Below are 19,826 nucleotides of genomic sequence, written 5' to 3' on the forward strand. Positions count from 1 at the left end.
GAATTGACTACTGCAACTGGATCCTCTATGGCATCACCATCCAAAACCCTCAATAAACTTCAATACATCCAGAACTCCGCTGCCCACCTTCTCACCCATACTCGCGTCTGTGAACACATTACCCCTGTTCTTCAGAACCTCCAATGGCTCCCCGTCCTTCAATGCATCCAGTTCAAGGTCCTCATCACTTTCAATTTAAGATAAAAATATATAAGAGCAGTGGTTCCAAAACTTTTTGTAGCCGTGTACTAGAGACCTGCACTGGTTGGGAATTCCCACAAGACTTGCAGGACCAATCTCGTGGGAACAGTCAGGATTCACACAGCCGGGTCACGTGCCGGAGAGAGAAGACAACAGCGTGTAAGACACACATGGACACGCATCACCACCAGTGGACACAGAAATGATGCAGACATGATCCTGTGCTGCGTGTACCTTCACTGGCTGCTTTTGCCCCGCACTGACCAACCGAATTTACAGCTGAACTACACTCAAACCCACTGTTTTCTCCCTTGGTCTGTGTACTAATGGCTTTGAATAAGCCATTACTAAAGTCAACGCACACCAAGACACTTTGAAAACACAGTTTCATCACATTATTATGAGAGGTGATGCACGCTGCGGAGGAAAACAGGCTTTTTTCTGCAGTGACACAGACGAGTCTATGGCCTGTGACAGACAGGGTTGTTTGGAGTTACAAGAGGAGCAACAGAAAAGCACCGACCTCCGTGTTTTATTTTATTTTACAAAAACCTTGAAGTGCCGTTGCGGTTCTGGTATGTGCTCGGCGCTGACCTTTTAAAAACTTGGGGTAGACCAGGGGTGCCCAAACTTTTTGTCTCCGAGGGCCAAAATGAAAAAGTGCCTGTGAGTCGCGGGCCAAACACAGCGATGTCAAGCACGAAAAACACATAACTGCACATTACAAAGTTACTTTATTTTATTTACTTTTAATGTTTTTGATGGCCTACATTTGCATTTGATTCTATCTGTGCAAATAACATGCTATATTAAAACAAATGGTAACTATGGCAAAAGCCTAATTTTAGTAAAACAAAATCAACCATTGTAGCAATTTAGTGCAAAAAAAACAAAACACCTGTATCTACAACACCTACAGTAACTTTACCTCATTCATTAACTCTAAGAAAATTCCACATTAGATTATTTTGAAAGTGTCAGTTCAGCATCAATTCTTTTATAAGTCAGTTTTAACATATGCTGTTATTGATGTCAACAACCTTTGCAATAAAACTTGGAAAACTGTGAAACGCTCTGTGATTGATTAATACAAGAGAAAGACACCACAACAGTGTTTCCTTAACTTTGTGAAAGAAGTGAAACAGCGCCCCCAATTTGACGCTGGTGGTCAAAAAGTGTACTGCATCCATATTTACCATTGAAAATCAATGGGAGTTAGTAAGTATTAACCACACGCAGCACAAAACGTAGGTCACTCTCTGGCGGGCCAACAGAATTGCTTTTGCCCCGCACTGACCAACCGAATTTACAGCTGAACTACACTCAAACCCACTGTTTTCTCCCTTAGTCTGTGTACTAATGGCTTTGGATAAGCCATTATTAAAGCCAACGCACACCAAGACACTTTGAAAACCCCACTTTGGGCACCCCTGGGGTAGACAGTCCTGCAGGAGTGCTTCTTCGTACCACAGTTTGGGAACCCCTGTATTAGAGTGTATTATTGATGTGACATTGAGGTCTCCTTGAAATGTCTCTGCACATTCAGTCTACGCACATTCAACGAGTTCTGATTATGTTCGTGGTCAAACTCTCTTCCTCGCACTGATTAGCCAGTGCACATATTGGTTTCGCACTACTGCTCTGGTCACCTTAACAAAACGGCTGAGATCTACAACCTCAGTAGCATTTCACTAAAAAAAGGCTGCAAACTGGCAAAATATTCAAAAGCTGCTTCAAATTATAGCAATAGCTTCATAAATAGTAAAGCCACGTTGAGAGCATGAATTCATTAAAATGTTTTAAACTTCGGCTACATTTGAAAAGTTACGACTACGGGGAGGACATTTGAATGCCGCCCTTACATAAGACGCCATGATATGAAAATAGTTTTATGCAGTAATGGCCTTTGGTACGTGACACTCTCAGCGCAGCTCTTTGAAATGAATCTGAGCTGGAGCAAAACCGAGCAAATTTCACAAACAGCGCAACCATAATTAGACGCCTGTGTGTGGGCAGGAGTAATGCTTTCCGATAGTACAGGCATTTCAATGTAAAGTCCCAATGGAGAGAGTGAGCCAAAGAAATCTATACTAAATGCTAATGGACGGCATCTAATTCAGACATTTCAAACATTTATGAGTTGTTAGCAATTCCCCCCAAAAGTTTAACACAATTATATAAGTTTAACTCAGCAGTACTCGAGGAATCTTAATACTTGGGGTGAATTCAACTGCGTGAATGCCATGAAATACCATTCTGGGTGTTCAAGTTCATGTTTTGTGGTCGATTTTGCAAGATGTGTCTCCTTTATTTAAAATGTGCATTGTGTGAACTCAATCTTTCCCATCAGCCAAAGCCATTTAAACGTTTCTCTCGGTCGAGCATGGATATAACTCTGAGAGCGTAGACTTGGTTTGTCTGTGGCTGTGCTGAGATCAGGAGGCGACATCTGAGAGGTGACAGGGGAGCGCCAGTGCAGCCCTAGTCATATTCTCGCCTCTGTCTGCACCTTCTATGTAATGTCACAACAACACCACAGACGGAGTGACTCACACATGGCACCAGCACAAGTCGCAGCGAGAAATACAAAATGTGATGGCTGTTCATATTGTTCATAAGCATAAAGATAAGTTGGACACAGCCCGCCCTGAACGATTATAGTTAGTGCTAGGACGGAGTACTTGACTGTTTGTAAAAGGGGTCTTATGTGTAAAAGTATAAGGTGCATAACAGTGGCTTATCGAACTGCTCTTGGGCATTTGAGTAATGATAGTTTGGTGCAGTAATAAACAGCTTGAGTACAGAACTGTCCGTTGTCTTTTTATGTGATTTAAATATGTGGAGGACTCTTTAGGATTTTATTGATGAACACTATGACACTATATGATTCAGGAAATACAGAGGGAAGCACCTTTGCAGTAGAAAAACAACCAACTGAAGAAAACGGAATTTTGCTCAATTACATCAATACTAAGTAAGTATTAAAGAGGGGGTATTATGCTTTTTTCAGTCACATAGCACCAGTCTATATCACACTACAATGATGACGAAACCTTCTGTTGGTCTGTAAATGCAGTAAATTAGAATAACTGCCTTGTGTAAAATTGCTCTCTCAAAATGGCTGTAGTGAATGTCTTGAAATAGGCCTCTGTCTCTTTAAGAACCTCTGACCCTTTCAGACACGCCCCCTCCACACGCTGTCTGTGGCATCAGTGGGGAGGGGGTTCTGCTGAGGAGCAGTGGTTGGTTACTCGGCTGGTGACGAAAGCTCGGAGGCGTCTCCAGGAGGTGGGGGCGTTCCTAAGAGGACTCAGGCAAACCTATCCCTAAAATGGCCGCCATCAGAGTTTTTACAGATTACTCAAAAATACGTGAATGTGCCAAGGCAACACTTCAGGCATGTTTTTAATGAGGGAGTGACATAATAACATGAAAAAGTCGATTTTGCATAATACCCCCCCTTTAAAAGTTTGAAAGTAGGTCTCCTCTTGGCTGTGAAGAAGGGTTTACGGACATCTGGGCAACTGTCCATCTACTGTGGAATATTTGTTCAGTTTGTTTCACTGTTGGATGTGCGTTTACATGTCGTGTATTTTCGGGTTGAAGTCAATATTCCAGTTTCTGAAACATTAGGGACAACCTGTTGCCTGAGCAGACAGAGGTTCTCCTGTACATGGTTAATTGTCATCAATAGGCATATCCCGATCCAAACCACGACGCATGGAGAACATAATTATGCATATAACACTTTACTGTAGCCACAGCTGCCCTGGGGTAGACTGACAGAACCGAGGCTACCAGTCCGCACCATCGGCCCCTCCAACCACCACCAACCACTCACCCACTACATTCCCCCGGGTGTTACCAAACGTCTCCCATCCAAGTACCTGCCAGGCCCTTCCCTGCTCAGCTTCCCGATCCCGTCAGAGATCTGACGGGATCGGGCAGAGCGAAGGCGTCATGGCCTATGAAACATCATGACGCTTTCTCTGTGCTTTCTACCATCAACAAAAGACATTTTATTCATGTCTTTCACCACATTAAGTAATCAGTTTCCTCCTCGCTCCAGAAGCGTGCTGCATCTGGATTTAGGTCTGCTCTGTCCGGGAGGCTGGGCACCAGACATAGATGTGCATGCAAGTACTTACTGTACTCAAAAGACCAAGATTCCTTGTGGGTGAAACATGCGCAAAACACAAATGAATGTTCCTTTTGATGGGGATATAACAATACAGATTTACATGACCAAATATTCAGGTTACAAAAGAAGTAACCATGGGGTCATATTTGGGTTTTGCCGGTGATTACGTGTGTTTACAAAAAACAACTTGATGAGGAAACAGTATAACAATGATTTTGCTACATTTTATTTCATGCATTTTCAATTTTGTATGATTTAAATAATGAATTAATTAATTTAACTTTTTCAGCTCATCTGATTGAAGTCCATACCAGTTGAGCTTTGGGCTTTAGGTGGGGTACATCTTCAACAATAGTCCCTGAACTAACTTTTGTTTAGTTAACTAACTAACTAAACGAAATCATTGTTAAAAAGGAACAGTGCCCGAGAAAGAGTGTGATAGCTTCCAACTTCATCCCCGTTTGGAGCTATAGGAATATGCTGGCAGAGGCAAAATGCTAACAACTCCTTTGTGTGTGTGCCCAGTCATGCAAAAAGACCAAAGACCAGAAAAGTATGTTTTTAAGAACATATCTCAGTATGTAAAAACAGTGGGCTGTTCCTTTAACACAGAACGTGAGGAATCGACTCCTCCATATATTCTGTAATCCCAAACTGTAATATATTGAAAAGCTATTCTAGTTTAAACACATTTCCACCAGTGCTGCCAACTCGGGCTGTAAGATATAGCTCTAAAGCCTTTCATGGTTGTCAGACACCATATGCACAGCAAAAGAAATATTTTTGCCTAAATATTCACAAGCTCAGAATGAGATTCTGGAGGGAATCGGCAATCTGTCATGCATTTCTTACCACAGCTAACATTTACAACATTTTTAAGCAGAAAAACTCATAAGAGACACAATGTTAGACAGAAATCATTAAATTATCCAGCTCTGTTGCGTAATTAATCCAACAAAGCACTACAATTATAATTTTCTTTTAAATTAAGATTCTGTTCACAGTGCATTATTCACACGTTTAAACACTTGGAGAATTAGCGAGAAGAGTGGAATATGAACTGCTAAACACAAGTTAAGTGTCAAGACTTGCAGAACATGTTGGGTGAGGTTGACAGCAGGATTAGCAAAAGACAAAAGTAGTCCACAGGGGAGGCTGTTTTTTTTGTAGTTTGTAGAATATGTTATAGCTACATCCTTTCTGAAATGATCAGATCTCGGAAACCAGGCAGGGTCAATCCTGGTTAGTATCTGGGTGATGGCACCAGCTGGTCTGGGTGAGCACATAGCTTAGGGAAAAGAGTCTCTCATGAAATGCTTTGGATGCCTTAACCAGTTACTCGCCATCCTCCACCTGTAAGTTGTGTTTTACTCACACAGATCTGACGCATATTATCAGAAACTACGAAGTCTTAGCTTTCAAATGAGTGTGACGTCACAACTTCCACTTCCAGGTCCTGGCAGACCAGCAAATATGCAAGAAAACAAAAAACTCTTAAAAACAACCATCAATATTTCTGAAACTCAACGGAGAGTTACTGAACCTACTTAATTCTCGGACTCATGGCCAAAAATGCCGCACCTACTGCTAAAAAAGTAATATTTACTAAAGTTGGTACTTCCGGGGTTAGCGTAGCTGCTGCGCCGTTAGCATTTATCTCTGCTAACCGGGATGTATCGATTTTGGTAAATAATACTTTTCTATTAGTAGGTACAGCATTTTTGGCTAATGGGCCTGATAAATAAGTCTGTTCAGTAAGTCTCCGTTGAGTTTCAGAAATATTGATTGTAGTATTAAAGAGTTTTTTCGTAGTTTCTCGCACATCTTGGGACCCGGAAGTAGAGCTGTGACGTCACCACGTGCAGGCTGCAAACAAAAACGCAACAAAATAGTGACAAAAAAAGCAACGAAAACACGACCAAGAAGGGACAAAAAGGCATTAAAAAAATGAAGCGATGAACACAACAGGGTCAAAAACAAAGGGTCAAAAGAAAGTGCTACACAAATTCCTTTCCTCCCCATAAACTACAGGGACATTATTTTTTTTCTTTACATCTTTACAAGACCACAAGAAAGACTTTTTGGTAGGAGACATTACACTCTCTACATTTCAACCATTACAGCTTGGTATTTGTAATGGAATTGGATTTTTTTTTTTACGTATATAGTTTCAATCTAAAAAGCCCCCCTCTCCCCCCCATACTTTTCTTTCGTCAAACTCATCACATAAACTCCACTCTCTTCCCAAAAGTGTGTGTGTTCTCACCGCGTCCGTCTTGCAGATGGTGTTGGCGATGTGGCGGCAGAGCATCCTGAGCCAGGCACTCTTAACCGTTTCCTCGCCGGTCAGCTGGAAACTGAACAACAGGTTCTCCTGTTCGGTCGGGGGACGAACCACCAGGGCAAAAGCATTCGCACACTCTGCAGGGAGAGGCACACAGAGAGGGGGGTGGGTATAGAAATATGTCTTTTAAAAAAGGAAAGAGAGCGACTTGTGCAGATGCTACACATGAAGATTCTTGTTGAAGACGATGAATGACAAACTTAATGATCAACAAAGTGCCGCAAACATAAAGCAGGTATCAGTAAAGCACCGGCATCCAAAAATAAATAAATTTAAGACATTGAAGGGTAATCAGCACTAGTGCAAAACCAGGCTGGGAACATACGGCTCAGAAATGATAAAAGCATGGACGCATTACAGGGAGGACGTTGGATAAAAGGCACAAAAGAAAGGAAACAGATGGAGACGGAGGCGGACAGAAGCAGAGGAGAAAAAAAAAAGAAAAGAAAAAACATTGGAGACAAATACACTTCGGTGGCGTGTTTAGGAACATTTATCACGGCCGCTCCCTCAGCAGCAGATGCAGCATTTATCTCTGCATTGTCCCCTCTCCAATCGCACAAAGGAAAAACATAAAGAAAGCTTTGTTTTATTCCTCTGTGTGGTCATCAAAAATACCACCAGCAGCAGAGATACATACACTTTTAAACTCTGGTGAATGCTGCGATCTTTTTTACTGTGGCCATGGTCATTTTCAAGCTATTTTTCAAAACAATATTATTTCAAAACCTTCTATGGCTGTTTCTTATTTACTGATATGTGCATAACAAAAGCAAATACGCAGGACGATGGACGATGGATCAAAGTTCAAATATCGCAAACTGTTTATTTGGGACTCATGCGTTCAGATTGTAACTATGGGCTCATTTCCATCATCTGATCATACTATTAGCTAGGGTTGGGCCATATCATGTCTCACATCATAATTTTTTGATATTGTTGTAATTTTTTATATCGTTGTGGACACGATATACTTCATGTTACGCTCAACTCCGTCAGAGGAGCATTAACACCGACTGTCTAGGATACAGGGGCAGGTGCTTGAAAAGTAAAATGAAATGATGTCAACTGCTTGAGTAGATCATATTTGCGAGGACATTAAAATTCCGCAAAAAGAAAAGAAAAGAATGAAATATCTTTGCATTAATCTTCCCAATAGGCGTAAGGCTGGAATTTTTAAGCAATTTGTCCGTTGTCAATTATATCGTCAAATATAGTGTTATCGTGATATTTCGTGGCAACTTCAAGAATATGCACAAACCTATTTAATATGTTTGATAATGGTTATTAGGGCTGCAACAACTAATTGGATTGATCATGCGAGTAGAAAAATTGACGTTGCAATTTCTAGGGATGCACCGGCTATACCGGGAAAAAGTACAATATTGGTATCAGCTACATATATCTGACACCGATACGTGTTTGCCGATACCACTTGACGTGCCGGCAGCTCTCAGCTGAAGAGAGAAAATGGCAACAAACTAGAATTCTTTAGTGGAAATACAATATTCCACATAGAGCTGACTTTATTACAGACGACACTCCCTAAATCAGAGTCTGTGCTGGATTTAACCAGAGCTAAATGTTAGTGCTGCAGCGTGGAGTCTGCAGTGTTTACAACATACAGGCTAATGTTGCTAAATAGCCGCTAACTCGCGGCTAGCAGTTTTGCTGATTCTTATAACGTTTTATGCCCAGAGGCTTATTCATCTGAAAAATCCAAAATAAAGAGATACAACATGTCCATATTGAGCGAAAATTAGCTGCAGAAAAACAATCAAAATGCTCCAGCTACTGGCTAAGCTGCTATAAACGCACGAGAAAATCCATAATACATAAATGAATAAAAGCGCACGCATTGAGGAGCTTTTGGACATGGGGTGTTCTGACTATGATGGACAGTGCAATAAAAATTATATTGAATGATATCGTATCGGCAAGTACTTAAATTAAAGTACTTGTATCAGTTTTAGATAAAGTGGTATCCTTGCATCCCTACTTTTTATACACATAATCTTAACCGAATTGAAAAAAAAAATAGGGATCGAAAAAAGTACCGTTAAGGCACTGGGACTCAAACGTGATACCCAGCCCTAGTCATGAATACTCGTATAACGAAGAAAAATCAGCTGAAGTACAACCACCATTGCTCAAACGCTGAGTTTTCAGTTTAAAGGCTTTTTTCCTCACTTCAACCAGCAGCCACTGGTGTTAAAGCTGTTCATCCTCAAGCAGGACCGCGATGTCTATGAGCGACACACTTGACCTCCCTCTGGACATTTGTGTAGAGCTTTTCTAGCTCCACTGAACACACTTAAGACCAGTTCTTCAAACATTCAGAAACCAGACCATTGCTACAGATATTTCTATCTCACACAACTCTTACAAGGCTCAGTTTCATTAACAAAAGAATTGCTCCTTTAAGTGTTTATTGTACCGTTGTGGTGTCACATGTGGACCATTGTAAGATAAGATGTGCCTTACCCTCGGTGTCCTGAAGATCCAGCACTCTTCGTATCTGCGACAGAGGCATCAGGGTGATGTGCTTGAGTGGAGGCGGGGGTCGTGTCTGTCCCAGCGGACTCTTGAACGTATTGATCCCTTTGTGGCGCTTCCTGGCGATCTATAAATATAGACACGGAGTGAGGCAACTGCGAGAGACTTCAGGGCCAGACAGACAGGTTGGGAATTGAGTGCGGTTAGCTGTGGGACAGGGAGGTGTCGTCAGTTAACCTGGCAATTCGTCAATGAAGCAGCTCATTAATGACGGCCAATTAGAGGAACGGAGACAAAGAGCAGACACAGGGATTCTGTTTGGAGAACTTTGGGTAAAACGAGGCTACTGATACTTAAATATTCTGCACTACTTTTATCACAGGCGCGTTTGCAAATCGGTTTACATTTTTATATCTACAGAATAAAAGTTATAAATATGTAACAGCCTGCATTGCTTTGAACGGCCAATTGTCAGGGTTCAATAGTTATTCAAAGCCATAACTCGTTTTTCTTTGAGAGCGAACGGGGCAGGCCACTTGAGACCAGTTCGATTAGTTCGCTGGTTAGCATTTCAAGGGCCTCTGGGAGAAACCGCTCTAGTCCGCTATGAAATGACCAAGGGCAGTTGCGGTGGGGCATTCATGATGGTTTATGCCGAGTGAGAACTACTTCCTGCTTTCCCCTCTCTGCCCCGCTGTACAACATTCTAACAACTCATGGCATACAATGGATTTACCGAGTACTAGATGGTTTTCTAAATGCTTCTAAGCAGGAGATGCATCGTTTTGATCCTCAAAACCCGTGCCAACAACACAGGAATGAACACTTAATATTCAATTCAAGTAACTCGACTTACAAGGGCATTTAATGTATCAACTAAAAAATGCCCCCAAATAAAATGCAGCACCAAATCAAGTTGGACACTTATAAGTGTCTGCTGGCTGCAAACTAAATAGCCCCATGGGGGATAATAAAGCTAAACTGAACTGAACTAAGATCTGCAGTTGCGCATAGTTAATGTGGTCAAAACAAAACACGAGAGAATGGGGATAATGAAGGAAAAGGAAATCTCTGACTGCACTTTTGGTCAGTGGGATTATTACTATTTTCAGTTTATATTTTGCCAAAAGTAACTCAAAGTAGTGTAATTGAGCTACATTTTTTAAACGGTAATATGTAATACAAAAAATGTAATATAAAAACATATTTTTTTTAAAACTATCAACACTTAAGAGGGAGTTTGTTTCAAAGCCAAAAATCAGCAGATTCCATCCATCCATCCATCCATCTTCTTCCACTTTTCCGTTTCCGGGTCGTGGGGGCAGCTGTTGGAGTTGCCCAAATCACATCGCACCAGCCCCTATGGCTCCTCCTGCAGGTGGTGGGTCCACAGAAGGACGGCCTCATGGTTCTAACTGGGCCTGTTGGTCTCTCATAAGGGGCTTCTGAACCGCTATTTGTCTGACCCGTCACCTTGGACCTGTTTGCCATGGGAGACCCTACCAGGGGCACGAAGCCCCCGACAACAGAGGTCCCAGGATCATTCGGGCGCTCAAACCCCTCCACCACGATAAGGTGGCGGTTCCAGGAGGGGCAGCAGATCCCAAAACAAACAAAAACAAGGCCAGTCTCAATCTCTTATGGTTCCGGATAGATCAGCCTTTTAGCGGCATTAGATTTGATCGGCCGATATTGTGAAATACCCAAATATCAGCCCCGATATATTGGCACAGAAAGGCTATAATATAGAACATAAACTATTTTCCTAATGTATCTCACTTTAGTTAAGCTAACATTAATGACATTGAAGAAAAAGGCAATGTTCATTTCCATAGCTTTCGTTTTTTCAATACCTGTTTGAATTTGCCATCATATATCCTGGACATCTAATTTAAGCGTCAATGTAAAAAAAAATGCATTATAATTTAAGTACTTTGCAGTCATTTTACAATGCTGCAATCAGTACAACAGTTTTCCCTGTGCAACCTAGTGTGCCTTTTATAATAAGCACATACACCTACTATATAAAAATGGATTCAGATAGAAGGAAATTGTATGATTGCGTGCCATTGTTATGTTAACAGCAGCCCTCCTGATTAAGCTATTGGACACTGCTGTTCTTCCATATTCGCAGCGCTAAGCACTACAAGGCAAGTCAAAGGTTGCTGACTGATTATATTCAATGTTGTTCTAAGACCCAATCAATAATGGACAAGGCCACATTCCATTAACATTTTCACATTAACATGCACTCGATATACGCTAGAATACATAGGCGGATATTAGGCATGCATGTGTGGCTGTGGCTCTCATTAGTGGGCGGTTTGACACGTCTGAATCAGCGCGGCCACCCACGCGCCTCGTTTCCCCGACGCCTGCTCTGCTCTCGCACTGTACGGCTCTCCACACTGCACTCGCAGCCTGTGTCAGCACCGATGTCCAACACACATGAAGCCGCTGTCTGTGCACAGCAGCCAGTCCTCAAAAACAACTGTTTAATGAAGTAAAGGGAAATTATTTTACCATGAAATGTGACAGCATTTTGCAAGATATAGGACGAAGAGATCCGATATCATGCAAAATTTACTTTTTGGAGCTTTTAGCCATGTCGTTTTGCTATTTCCTTATCAAAAACACCCCCAGAGTGTTTTTTGGCTTCATTCACATTCTCAGCAATCCTCCTGAATCCTGCTCTCTGAGCGGCTGCTCTGCCCTCTCCTGGTAAACGACTGACTTGCTCCGTTGTGTCGTCAGAGCGGAACGGTAGTGCTCAACATCTGTAATGTAATGTCTTAATTCTGATGCTTACGGCCTGATTTTAATTTAAAGAAATAAAACAAACAGGGAAAACAAACACACCTCCTGAGCGTCTGAACAGATGTCATGTTTGCACCGAAAGCTGTTAAGAAGGAGCTCTTTCTAACCTACTCTGGGGACACGCCTGTTCTTTTTCTTACCTAACGATAATGTCAGAGAAAAGCGTGTTTGGCTATGAGGACAGGACTTTATTCAACCGTCCTAAAGAAGAGGCCACTTGCCAGAAGTTGAAATTTCTTTCGGGGATTTGGCAACTATCAGTCACAGAAACAGTATTTTGGCTGTCTCTAGATGGACGCTTGGTGAACCTTCGCCAGAACCAAAGTGGATTAACTGTAATGACAAGTCAACTGCATCGTGAAGTAACTTCACTTTTTGCTGTGTATTTATATTTCTACTACTGTAAAAGTTGTATGAGCGGAGAGAGGGGGCGGAGTTAACTACATCTAAGCATTTTGTCTGTCGGGTTATAAAAATACCTCCAGAGAATACTTATATTTATCACAAAAAAATAGTGCTCCATGGTAACCTGGCTAACACCATGCTGCTGTGTGCGCTCGAATTATTTCGAACTGCACAACAGCCTGGGGACCATGGCCAAATCTCCGGTGGATTTGGGAACCAATCACAGAGCGAGGAGGGACGGCAAGACGATGACGCACTATTCGATATATGGAAGCTTGTAGTTTATTTACGGATAATTTAAAAAAAAGTTTATTTACGGATCCAACATGACAGCAGCAGACACGATGGTATTTTTTGATCAAGCTTTAGACCTTGTTCTAAATAATTTAGCTCAAAAGTTTACAGCGGGTACGTCATACGTCATCTCATACGATGATACGATTGGCCATGGCTACGTGCAGACGCAAGAGACTTTTTTTTTTTTTTTTCGTATCGCCCAATAAACGACTATGGACGATCGTAAACCACACCTCTCCTACGAGAAAATGAATTGGTGGTCCCCAGACTAAATATCACTTGTGATTTTAGTCTGGTGTTAGCCAGGCTAGCTCCATGGTGGTAGAGGTACAATATATCATATGAATGCCTATACTTCTTTGGAATGGCTAAAATAGCAGGAAACAAAATGCCACTTCACGCATCCTCACCTCCAAACAGTCGTTGAAGAGGAAAAGAGTGACGTTTTCACCGCGGTCACACGGCTGATCTCCCAGAGCTATAGTTTCGACCCGGTAAACCAGAATGCGATGGGACGACAGCAGGTTAGCCTACAAGACGAGGGGAATTCATCAAAATACAATAATCAAAAGCAACTTGGGCAGGCAGTGCGACACTCACAGGGCAGCCGTCGACTTCATAAACCACATCGAAGATTTGCTTCTGGCCCTCGGTTTTTCTCTTGTCCTCGTTGATGTGCCTAAAATGGAGAAACGTCGATCAGCTTCTGAATATTGACAATGGCAATAAGTTTCTACTCTTTTCCAACAAAGAAAACTTTTATCTGCCTTACTGCCACAAATATTCTGAAAGTACAGCAAAATAGAAGGTTCAAGAGCTCAAACGTTTGAGATCAACAGTATATGACAATGTAATGAAAAGGAAAGGCATTTTAAACAGTGAGCAAACCTTGACGGAATTGCTTTGCTCAAAGAAATTACAAAAAAGTGCTGCAACTTGAACACCTTGTTCAATAGACCGATAAATCGTTAAGAGTTTGATAACATAATTTTTCTGTCTTGGGGTCAGAAGAGAATGAGCAGGTGACAGCGGCTTACGTCATGACTTCTTTCAGAGACTCGATTGCCTTCTCTAGCGTTATCTTGTCCGGGTTGTCATCGGACGTGTGCTTCTTTATGTCTGCAGAGTTCAGAATGAGACGAAGGCAGATTAAAACCCCGGCAAAATGCAAGCGCCGGCGTAATTATATGACTGGAGATTAATTTGTCTGAAGCGTTTGAACAAAGGCAATGCCGCACCATTGAGGAGGAGAGCCACGCTGGGCAGTCTCTGCACTGGTCGAATCAGAAGCTCCACCAGGGTCTGTCGGCCACACTCCGGTTTAGACTGGTTTATCTGTCAAAAACAAAAGCATAAACTCAAATCAGGATTAACCAAATGTAATATGATAACTTTTGTTATATAGATACAGACTAAACGGATCTCGTCATAGAAGGGGGCGTGGCCTCGCCAAGGGGGAAAACAATCTTTTGGGAAACAACGTTTTTCATTCTTTTCAGCCATTTTCTGGTGGAATGTAAACTTATTTATCAAATACAAATAAAGTCAAGTCTAAATCAGGCCCATACGGATATTTTCTCACAGCAGATTGTTCAGTAGAAGGGAAAAAACGGCAGTCATGGCAAGCACTAGCTAACCGTTAGCATTAGCACACTGCTAACATGTAGCACTGTGTTAGCATTCTCCGTTATTCATGTATTTATGGGCTGTTGAACCACTTTGCCCCTCCCCATGTCTCTGTATCTTTATTTAGTAGAAAACTATATTCATAATTCAGCATTTGTTAAGGTAGTTTTTGAATAATTAGAGAAAGTTTAGATTTTAATCCAAATTGTTTTCCCCCTTAACTGTTTTCAAACATGACCAAATATGGGCAATTCAAGAGATCTGTATCTATCACAAGAACAGCTACTTAAAAGGACTAGTTGATAATTTCTTTAGTAGTGGAAAGTATACTGTAAAAGCAAATTTTGTGGAAATAATAAAACACCTTGACAATGAAATGAATGATTTTCTAATAGTTATATTAAACAGAGAAAAAGGAAATGTTGACGTATAGTGGCAAATGTTGATGGGAACGCAAAAGAAAGCACATTTGCAGAATCATTCACAAGACCAGCACTCGCAGACAAAAGGACAAAGGTAAAGGTGTCTTGTAACATTGGTACATGTAACATTGGAAGTACTCAAGATCCTTTCGCAGTGCCAGTCTTTGTTTTCCTCTATGGGTTACTCCTCGTTTCAGTCCTTCATTTCCTTAGGTGATACTTGTAGTGCAAACTTTGACACACTTATCTACAGATTAATCCCCATGTGGAGGATTTGCACAGGCATTCAACAAAAAGATTCTCCTCAGCTTCTAATCCACTTTACCTTGAGAAAAGCGTGGAACCGCGGCTTCTGTTTCTCACACCGCACAATGGTCTCTTTGCTCATTTCAAAGAAGTTGACAAAAGGCGGGTACGTCCTGACCAGGTCTTTAGACTGAAACGGAAAAAAGATGAATCACATGCATCTTAAAACTTTGAAAAACACCACAAGATGTATTTGGAAACTCACATAATTGAGAATGATGTCTCCCACACTGTTGTCCTCTGACCAGTCGGTGAGAAGGTCCTCCAGATCACCCTGGACAAGAACGGAAAAAGGTTCATTAGGCTTCCAAGATTTTATTTGTCTATTCTTTTCACAATGAATCGAAATAGTTCATTCTCTTGTCCTTGTTGTGGAGCAGGGGGTGGGGAATGAGGGTTGGGAGCATAGGGAGGTCAGGGAAGAGAGGGAGTTCAGCTTCCTGACAGCCCAGTGTATAAACGGTTCTTCAGTCAAGTGGAACTGACCTGTGGATTTTGCCGTCTCCTTCCTGAAGGCATTACCTACTGTGATGGGTGCGGAGAGTCCGTGGTGATTTTGATTCGCATTACGCTTTGTAGCAACATTTTTATGAGTAATAAACCAAAACAATACCTTTATCCTCTTGTGAACTTCATAGATATCTGGGATGCTTCCAAATATGGTCTTCATTTCCTCTGGAGCCAGGATCGGTCCGCCCACTTGGCCTTCTTTTTCAAGTGGAAGCTTGAAGAGCTGCACAGAGGGGGAAAATAACACAAGCTTAAAAATAGTGGAAGTGTATAAAAAGTATAGTACAATATAGAAAGTAGGTGTGTGGACCATCTGGCTTGAATAGATGTTTTCCCCGTCCTCTGGAGGACATGACGAGCCTGCCCAGCTGTTTGTTGCAATATATTAAAGCTAGATGCTCCAACAACATAATGTTTTAGGGCTGTGCGATTTGAAATAAAAGCACATATGTTTGGATATTCAGAGCATAAGTTGAAAAGATAGTGAACAGGAATATCTGTGTGGAAGGATGCAGAGGCTGGAACTAGGACTAAACATTTGTCAATATTGAATCTAAAAGGCAATTTTTTCAGTACAACTAAACATTAAACCAACTATGTCTGGTGATAAACTATGTTCTTAGAGAATTGTCTGCTGTTCCTAGTTCATTATTGAGTTATTTTAGTATTAAAGCAGAACCAAGTAACTCATGCCCCAGATATATATATATATATATATATATATATATATATAGGAGCTTATATATGTATACTATATAAGGTCCACTGCAGGTGTCGTAGCATTTTGAGGTCTTTACTTAATTGTCCGTGAGAGTAAAAACTACGCTGGCAGAAAAGACAAAAGGGACAGAGGGATATTGTACATCCAGTTATACAATGGAGATCATTTTTTTCACTCAAACTTGGCTGTAAATACTGTTTAAGTGGTGCTAGCCCGCAGTTAGCTTTGCGTGCTAGCCTGTTAGCTTCTTCTTTGTGATTCTATTAGTGAGTATTGCGCTTCCAGGTCGGAGCAGGAAAGTTGCAAGTGTGGTTTTCTGGCCAGAGACCCCCGGCGGGAGATGAAAGACCGCCCCAATCATCCCATTGACATGTGTATCACCCCCAGAAGGACTACGAAAAGGATTTATTAAGGTAAACAAGTTATTTAGTACTGCTTTAACTCATGTATTTTGCACTTTTGCAGTCCAAAAACAGTCTAAAACGGTGCGTGTACTACCCCCTCATGGTCAAACAGTAAACTGCTATTTGGATTTTCTATTCCAGTGTTGTTTTCATTAACAAAAAAGAACAACGATATCACCTTTTTTTTATGACGAGAACAAAACAATGACAAGCTCAAACAGCTCTTTGGCGACTAAAACATGACGAGGTGTTTATGAGTTTATGTTACGGAGACAAGGCGAAAATGGGAAAGTAGTTAGTCAGACCTCCCGCAACTAGAGCTTGTGAGCGGAGCGGGAGAACACACCCCCTACACATGACAGAGTGCCGGCTACAGCTCACGTGGACTCGCGTTCTGCAGGCTGCGCCCCTCTCTCCCTCTTTGCGCCGATAGCAACATGGTCTGAGCGCGACTGACTGCAATAGCATATCGAATCGAAATTGCTTGTCGAAGATCCGAGCTTGAACCATCTTTGTGGATGCATTTGGTGTCAGAAAAGAGGTTGCAGAGGATAGGCTGACAAAAACATGACGTATTACATATGAAGGGCTTAAGACTTACAAAAACAGCTAAGCTTGTATAAAAAGAGGAGCAAGATAAAATTGAGTAATCATGAGAAACGGCAGAAAAAGGGGTGTTCTTTTGATATTTTGGAGGGCAGCAGTGAGCGCGGTCAGGAAGGTCATTTTCTCCCTGGCTGCTTCGCTGTCCAAGCCTCTGCTGGGACCGGCTGATAAGCACACACACTTTTAATGACTGGAGCGCTGTAAGGGGCAAGCGGCGAGCGCAACCAAAGAGAGGAGGGTGTTGGCTACAAGCTCTGGCCGCGAGCTACCTGTAGGAGAGTCCTCAGGGGGTGGATGTATCGCTGCTTTGATAAAGGCTCGCAGCGAGTCTTTTTTGGGAGGGATATGAAAGAGCCAAATGATTTCATTCTTCACACATGTTCAAAAATGTTCAATGAAAAGCCTATGTCATTGAAATGATATCATAACCTGTAAAATGGACGCCACTGTTAGTTTTTGTATACAATTAACCAAGCTTTTCAATCATTGTTAAAGGTACCTTGGATACCCTAGCCCTGCTGTTTGTGTAATATCACTAAAAAATACCTCAGAACTTCAGATGTAGTTATATAAAACGCCAGCAGAGGGTGCACAACCTGCTCCTACTGCTACAGTGATCAAGGAAATGGATCCAAATAAAGTAATACTGCTGAAATATAATGAACGCCAATTACGAACAGAGCAACGAATCTGACCGAGAACGAGATCAGAACAAGCGATGAAACTTTTGGAGACTGTATAATTCACAGGAACTTCCCTACATCGTTTACCGGAGTGCGGGCTGGCAGAATTACTGAAACAAGACCACTCCAGATATGTTCTGATGAGGATTTATATCCTATGAAGATATGAAGGGGGTTGGCATAGCAGATACAGCCAATATATAGGCCGATATTTTAAGTAATCTAATTTAATGATTTCCAATCTTTCAAATAGCTATTGATTATATAAAACTAATACTACTACTATCAATCCATCCATCCATCCATCCATCCATCCATTTTCTTCCACTTGTCCATTTCCAGGTCGTGGGGGCAGCTGTTGGAGCTGCCCAAATCACACAGCACCAGCCCCTTATGGCTCCTCCTGTAGGGGGTGGGTCCACGGGAGGACGGCCTCACGGTTCAAACTGGGCCTGTCGTTCTCTCATATGGGGCTTCTGAACCGCTCTTTGTCTGACCCGTCACCTACGACCTGTTTGCCATGGGAGACCCTACCAGGGGCACGAAGCCCCCGACAACAGAGCTCCCAGGATCATTTGGGTGCTCAAACCCCTCCACCACGATAAGGTGGCGGTTCCAAGAGGGGATACTACTACTACTAACATTATATTCAACATTTATTAGTGTAGTAAAGGTTTCAATCAAAAAAACATATCTAATAGAGGTCTTTTTCTAAAGCCGATATGCACCGCTGTCTTGTCTATAATCCTGTGTGTGATGCTTCTAAACGTGTCAGTATTGAACTGTGACAGCAGGGGGCGCTGCATGAGGGGCACAGGGCTGATTTATTCAGGACATTCATGTTTAGTAGGTACTGCCAGAAGGGGCTTTTTTGAAAGACAAAAATCCACTCCAAAACAAAAAGTGGCAAGTCTCTGTGTCTTATGGTTTGAAAATTAAAAGCAAAAGTCTACAACATAAAATACATCAAATATTACAGGTGTACAAACTTTGACAGATGTCTTCACTCTTCTGAGGCCTAAAGCTTTTTCCAGTGCAACAAACAGGAAGTCTCTATTACTTTCGGTGTTTATTGGCAGATATGTTAAAAAACACCCAAATATCGGCCAGACGATACATCAGGCGCGCCCTAGATTTAACATTATAGCATGGTTAATTAGCTGTGTAGTGTAACAAATTTGGTCTCAACACAATTATGAACTTAACAGAATAGAAGCTATTCCATTTCCCCAATGTTATTCCAGCACTTTTAATGTCTACCATTTAGACCACAAACTACATCATTGGTTCTATGCAGGGAGAATTGTTTGTTATGACTGGAGCAAGTGTCAGGGCCCAGAATAAAGAGAGACTGTTCATATGGGCAGGTGAAAGCAGCTACCTGGAGGACGGTGCTGAGGATGTCCACATAGTTGCTCTCAGTCTGGTACAGCTCCTTGGAGACCTGCCACCGCGCAGACTGCTTAGACACCACCGGCGTGGAGCTCTTCGAAGGCTTTGAGCTCTCTATAGGAGCCAGACAGACACGGGAAACACTTGTTAAAGAGAGAAACAGAGAAAACAGTTGTCCAAGTCGGTGATGGGGCGACTAAATTATAAAACAATGCTGCTCCTTTACTGCCAACGTCTTACTCTTTGGGAGAAAAAAAAAGATGAATTCTAGACGAAACAGGCGTTCTCAATCAGCAACAGCACGTTAAATATTTGATTTCTGACAGAATAAAGTGCTAAGCTTATAATTTAGCATGTGACATAAGTGTAAACTAGATATAACACCACATAATCTAACACTGCCTAATGATTTTCAGCTGACATTTAAAGACTACATGGGGGTGATGTGTTAAAAG

General features: G+C 41.8%; 1 protein-coding gene across 1 annotated transcript in view; it reads right to left on the reverse strand.

Moving 5' to 3' along the window:
* Window positions 1-19,826, reverse strand: part of ect2 (epithelial cell transforming 2) — a 66,414-nt gene that overhangs the window by 17,370 nt on the left and 29,218 nt on the right. The window contains exons 13-22 of the mRNA XM_079574870.1: window positions 19,361-19,485; window positions 15,669-15,788; window positions 15,261-15,329; window positions 15,075-15,185; window positions 13,940-14,036; window positions 13,739-13,820; window positions 13,302-13,380; window positions 13,112-13,231; window positions 9,171-9,309; window positions 6,609-6,763 (exon numbers count right to left, since the gene is read on the reverse strand). Coding sequence (XP_079430996.1) covers window positions 6,609-6,763; window positions 9,171-9,309; window positions 13,112-13,231; window positions 13,302-13,380; window positions 13,739-13,820; window positions 13,940-14,036; window positions 15,075-15,185; window positions 15,261-15,329; window positions 15,669-15,788; window positions 19,361-19,485 — 1,097 coding nt within the window. The remainder of the gene's footprint in view (window positions 1-6,608; window positions 6,764-9,170; window positions 9,310-13,111; window positions 13,232-13,301; window positions 13,381-13,738; window positions 13,821-13,939; window positions 14,037-15,074; window positions 15,186-15,260; window positions 15,330-15,668; window positions 15,789-19,360; window positions 19,486-19,826) is intronic.

Source organism: Gobius niger, assembly GCF_951799975.1.
Source record: "Gobius niger genome assembly, chromosome: 17".
NCBI classification, from domain to species: domain Eukaryota; kingdom Metazoa; phylum Chordata; class Actinopteri; order Gobiiformes; family Gobiidae; genus Gobius; species Gobius niger.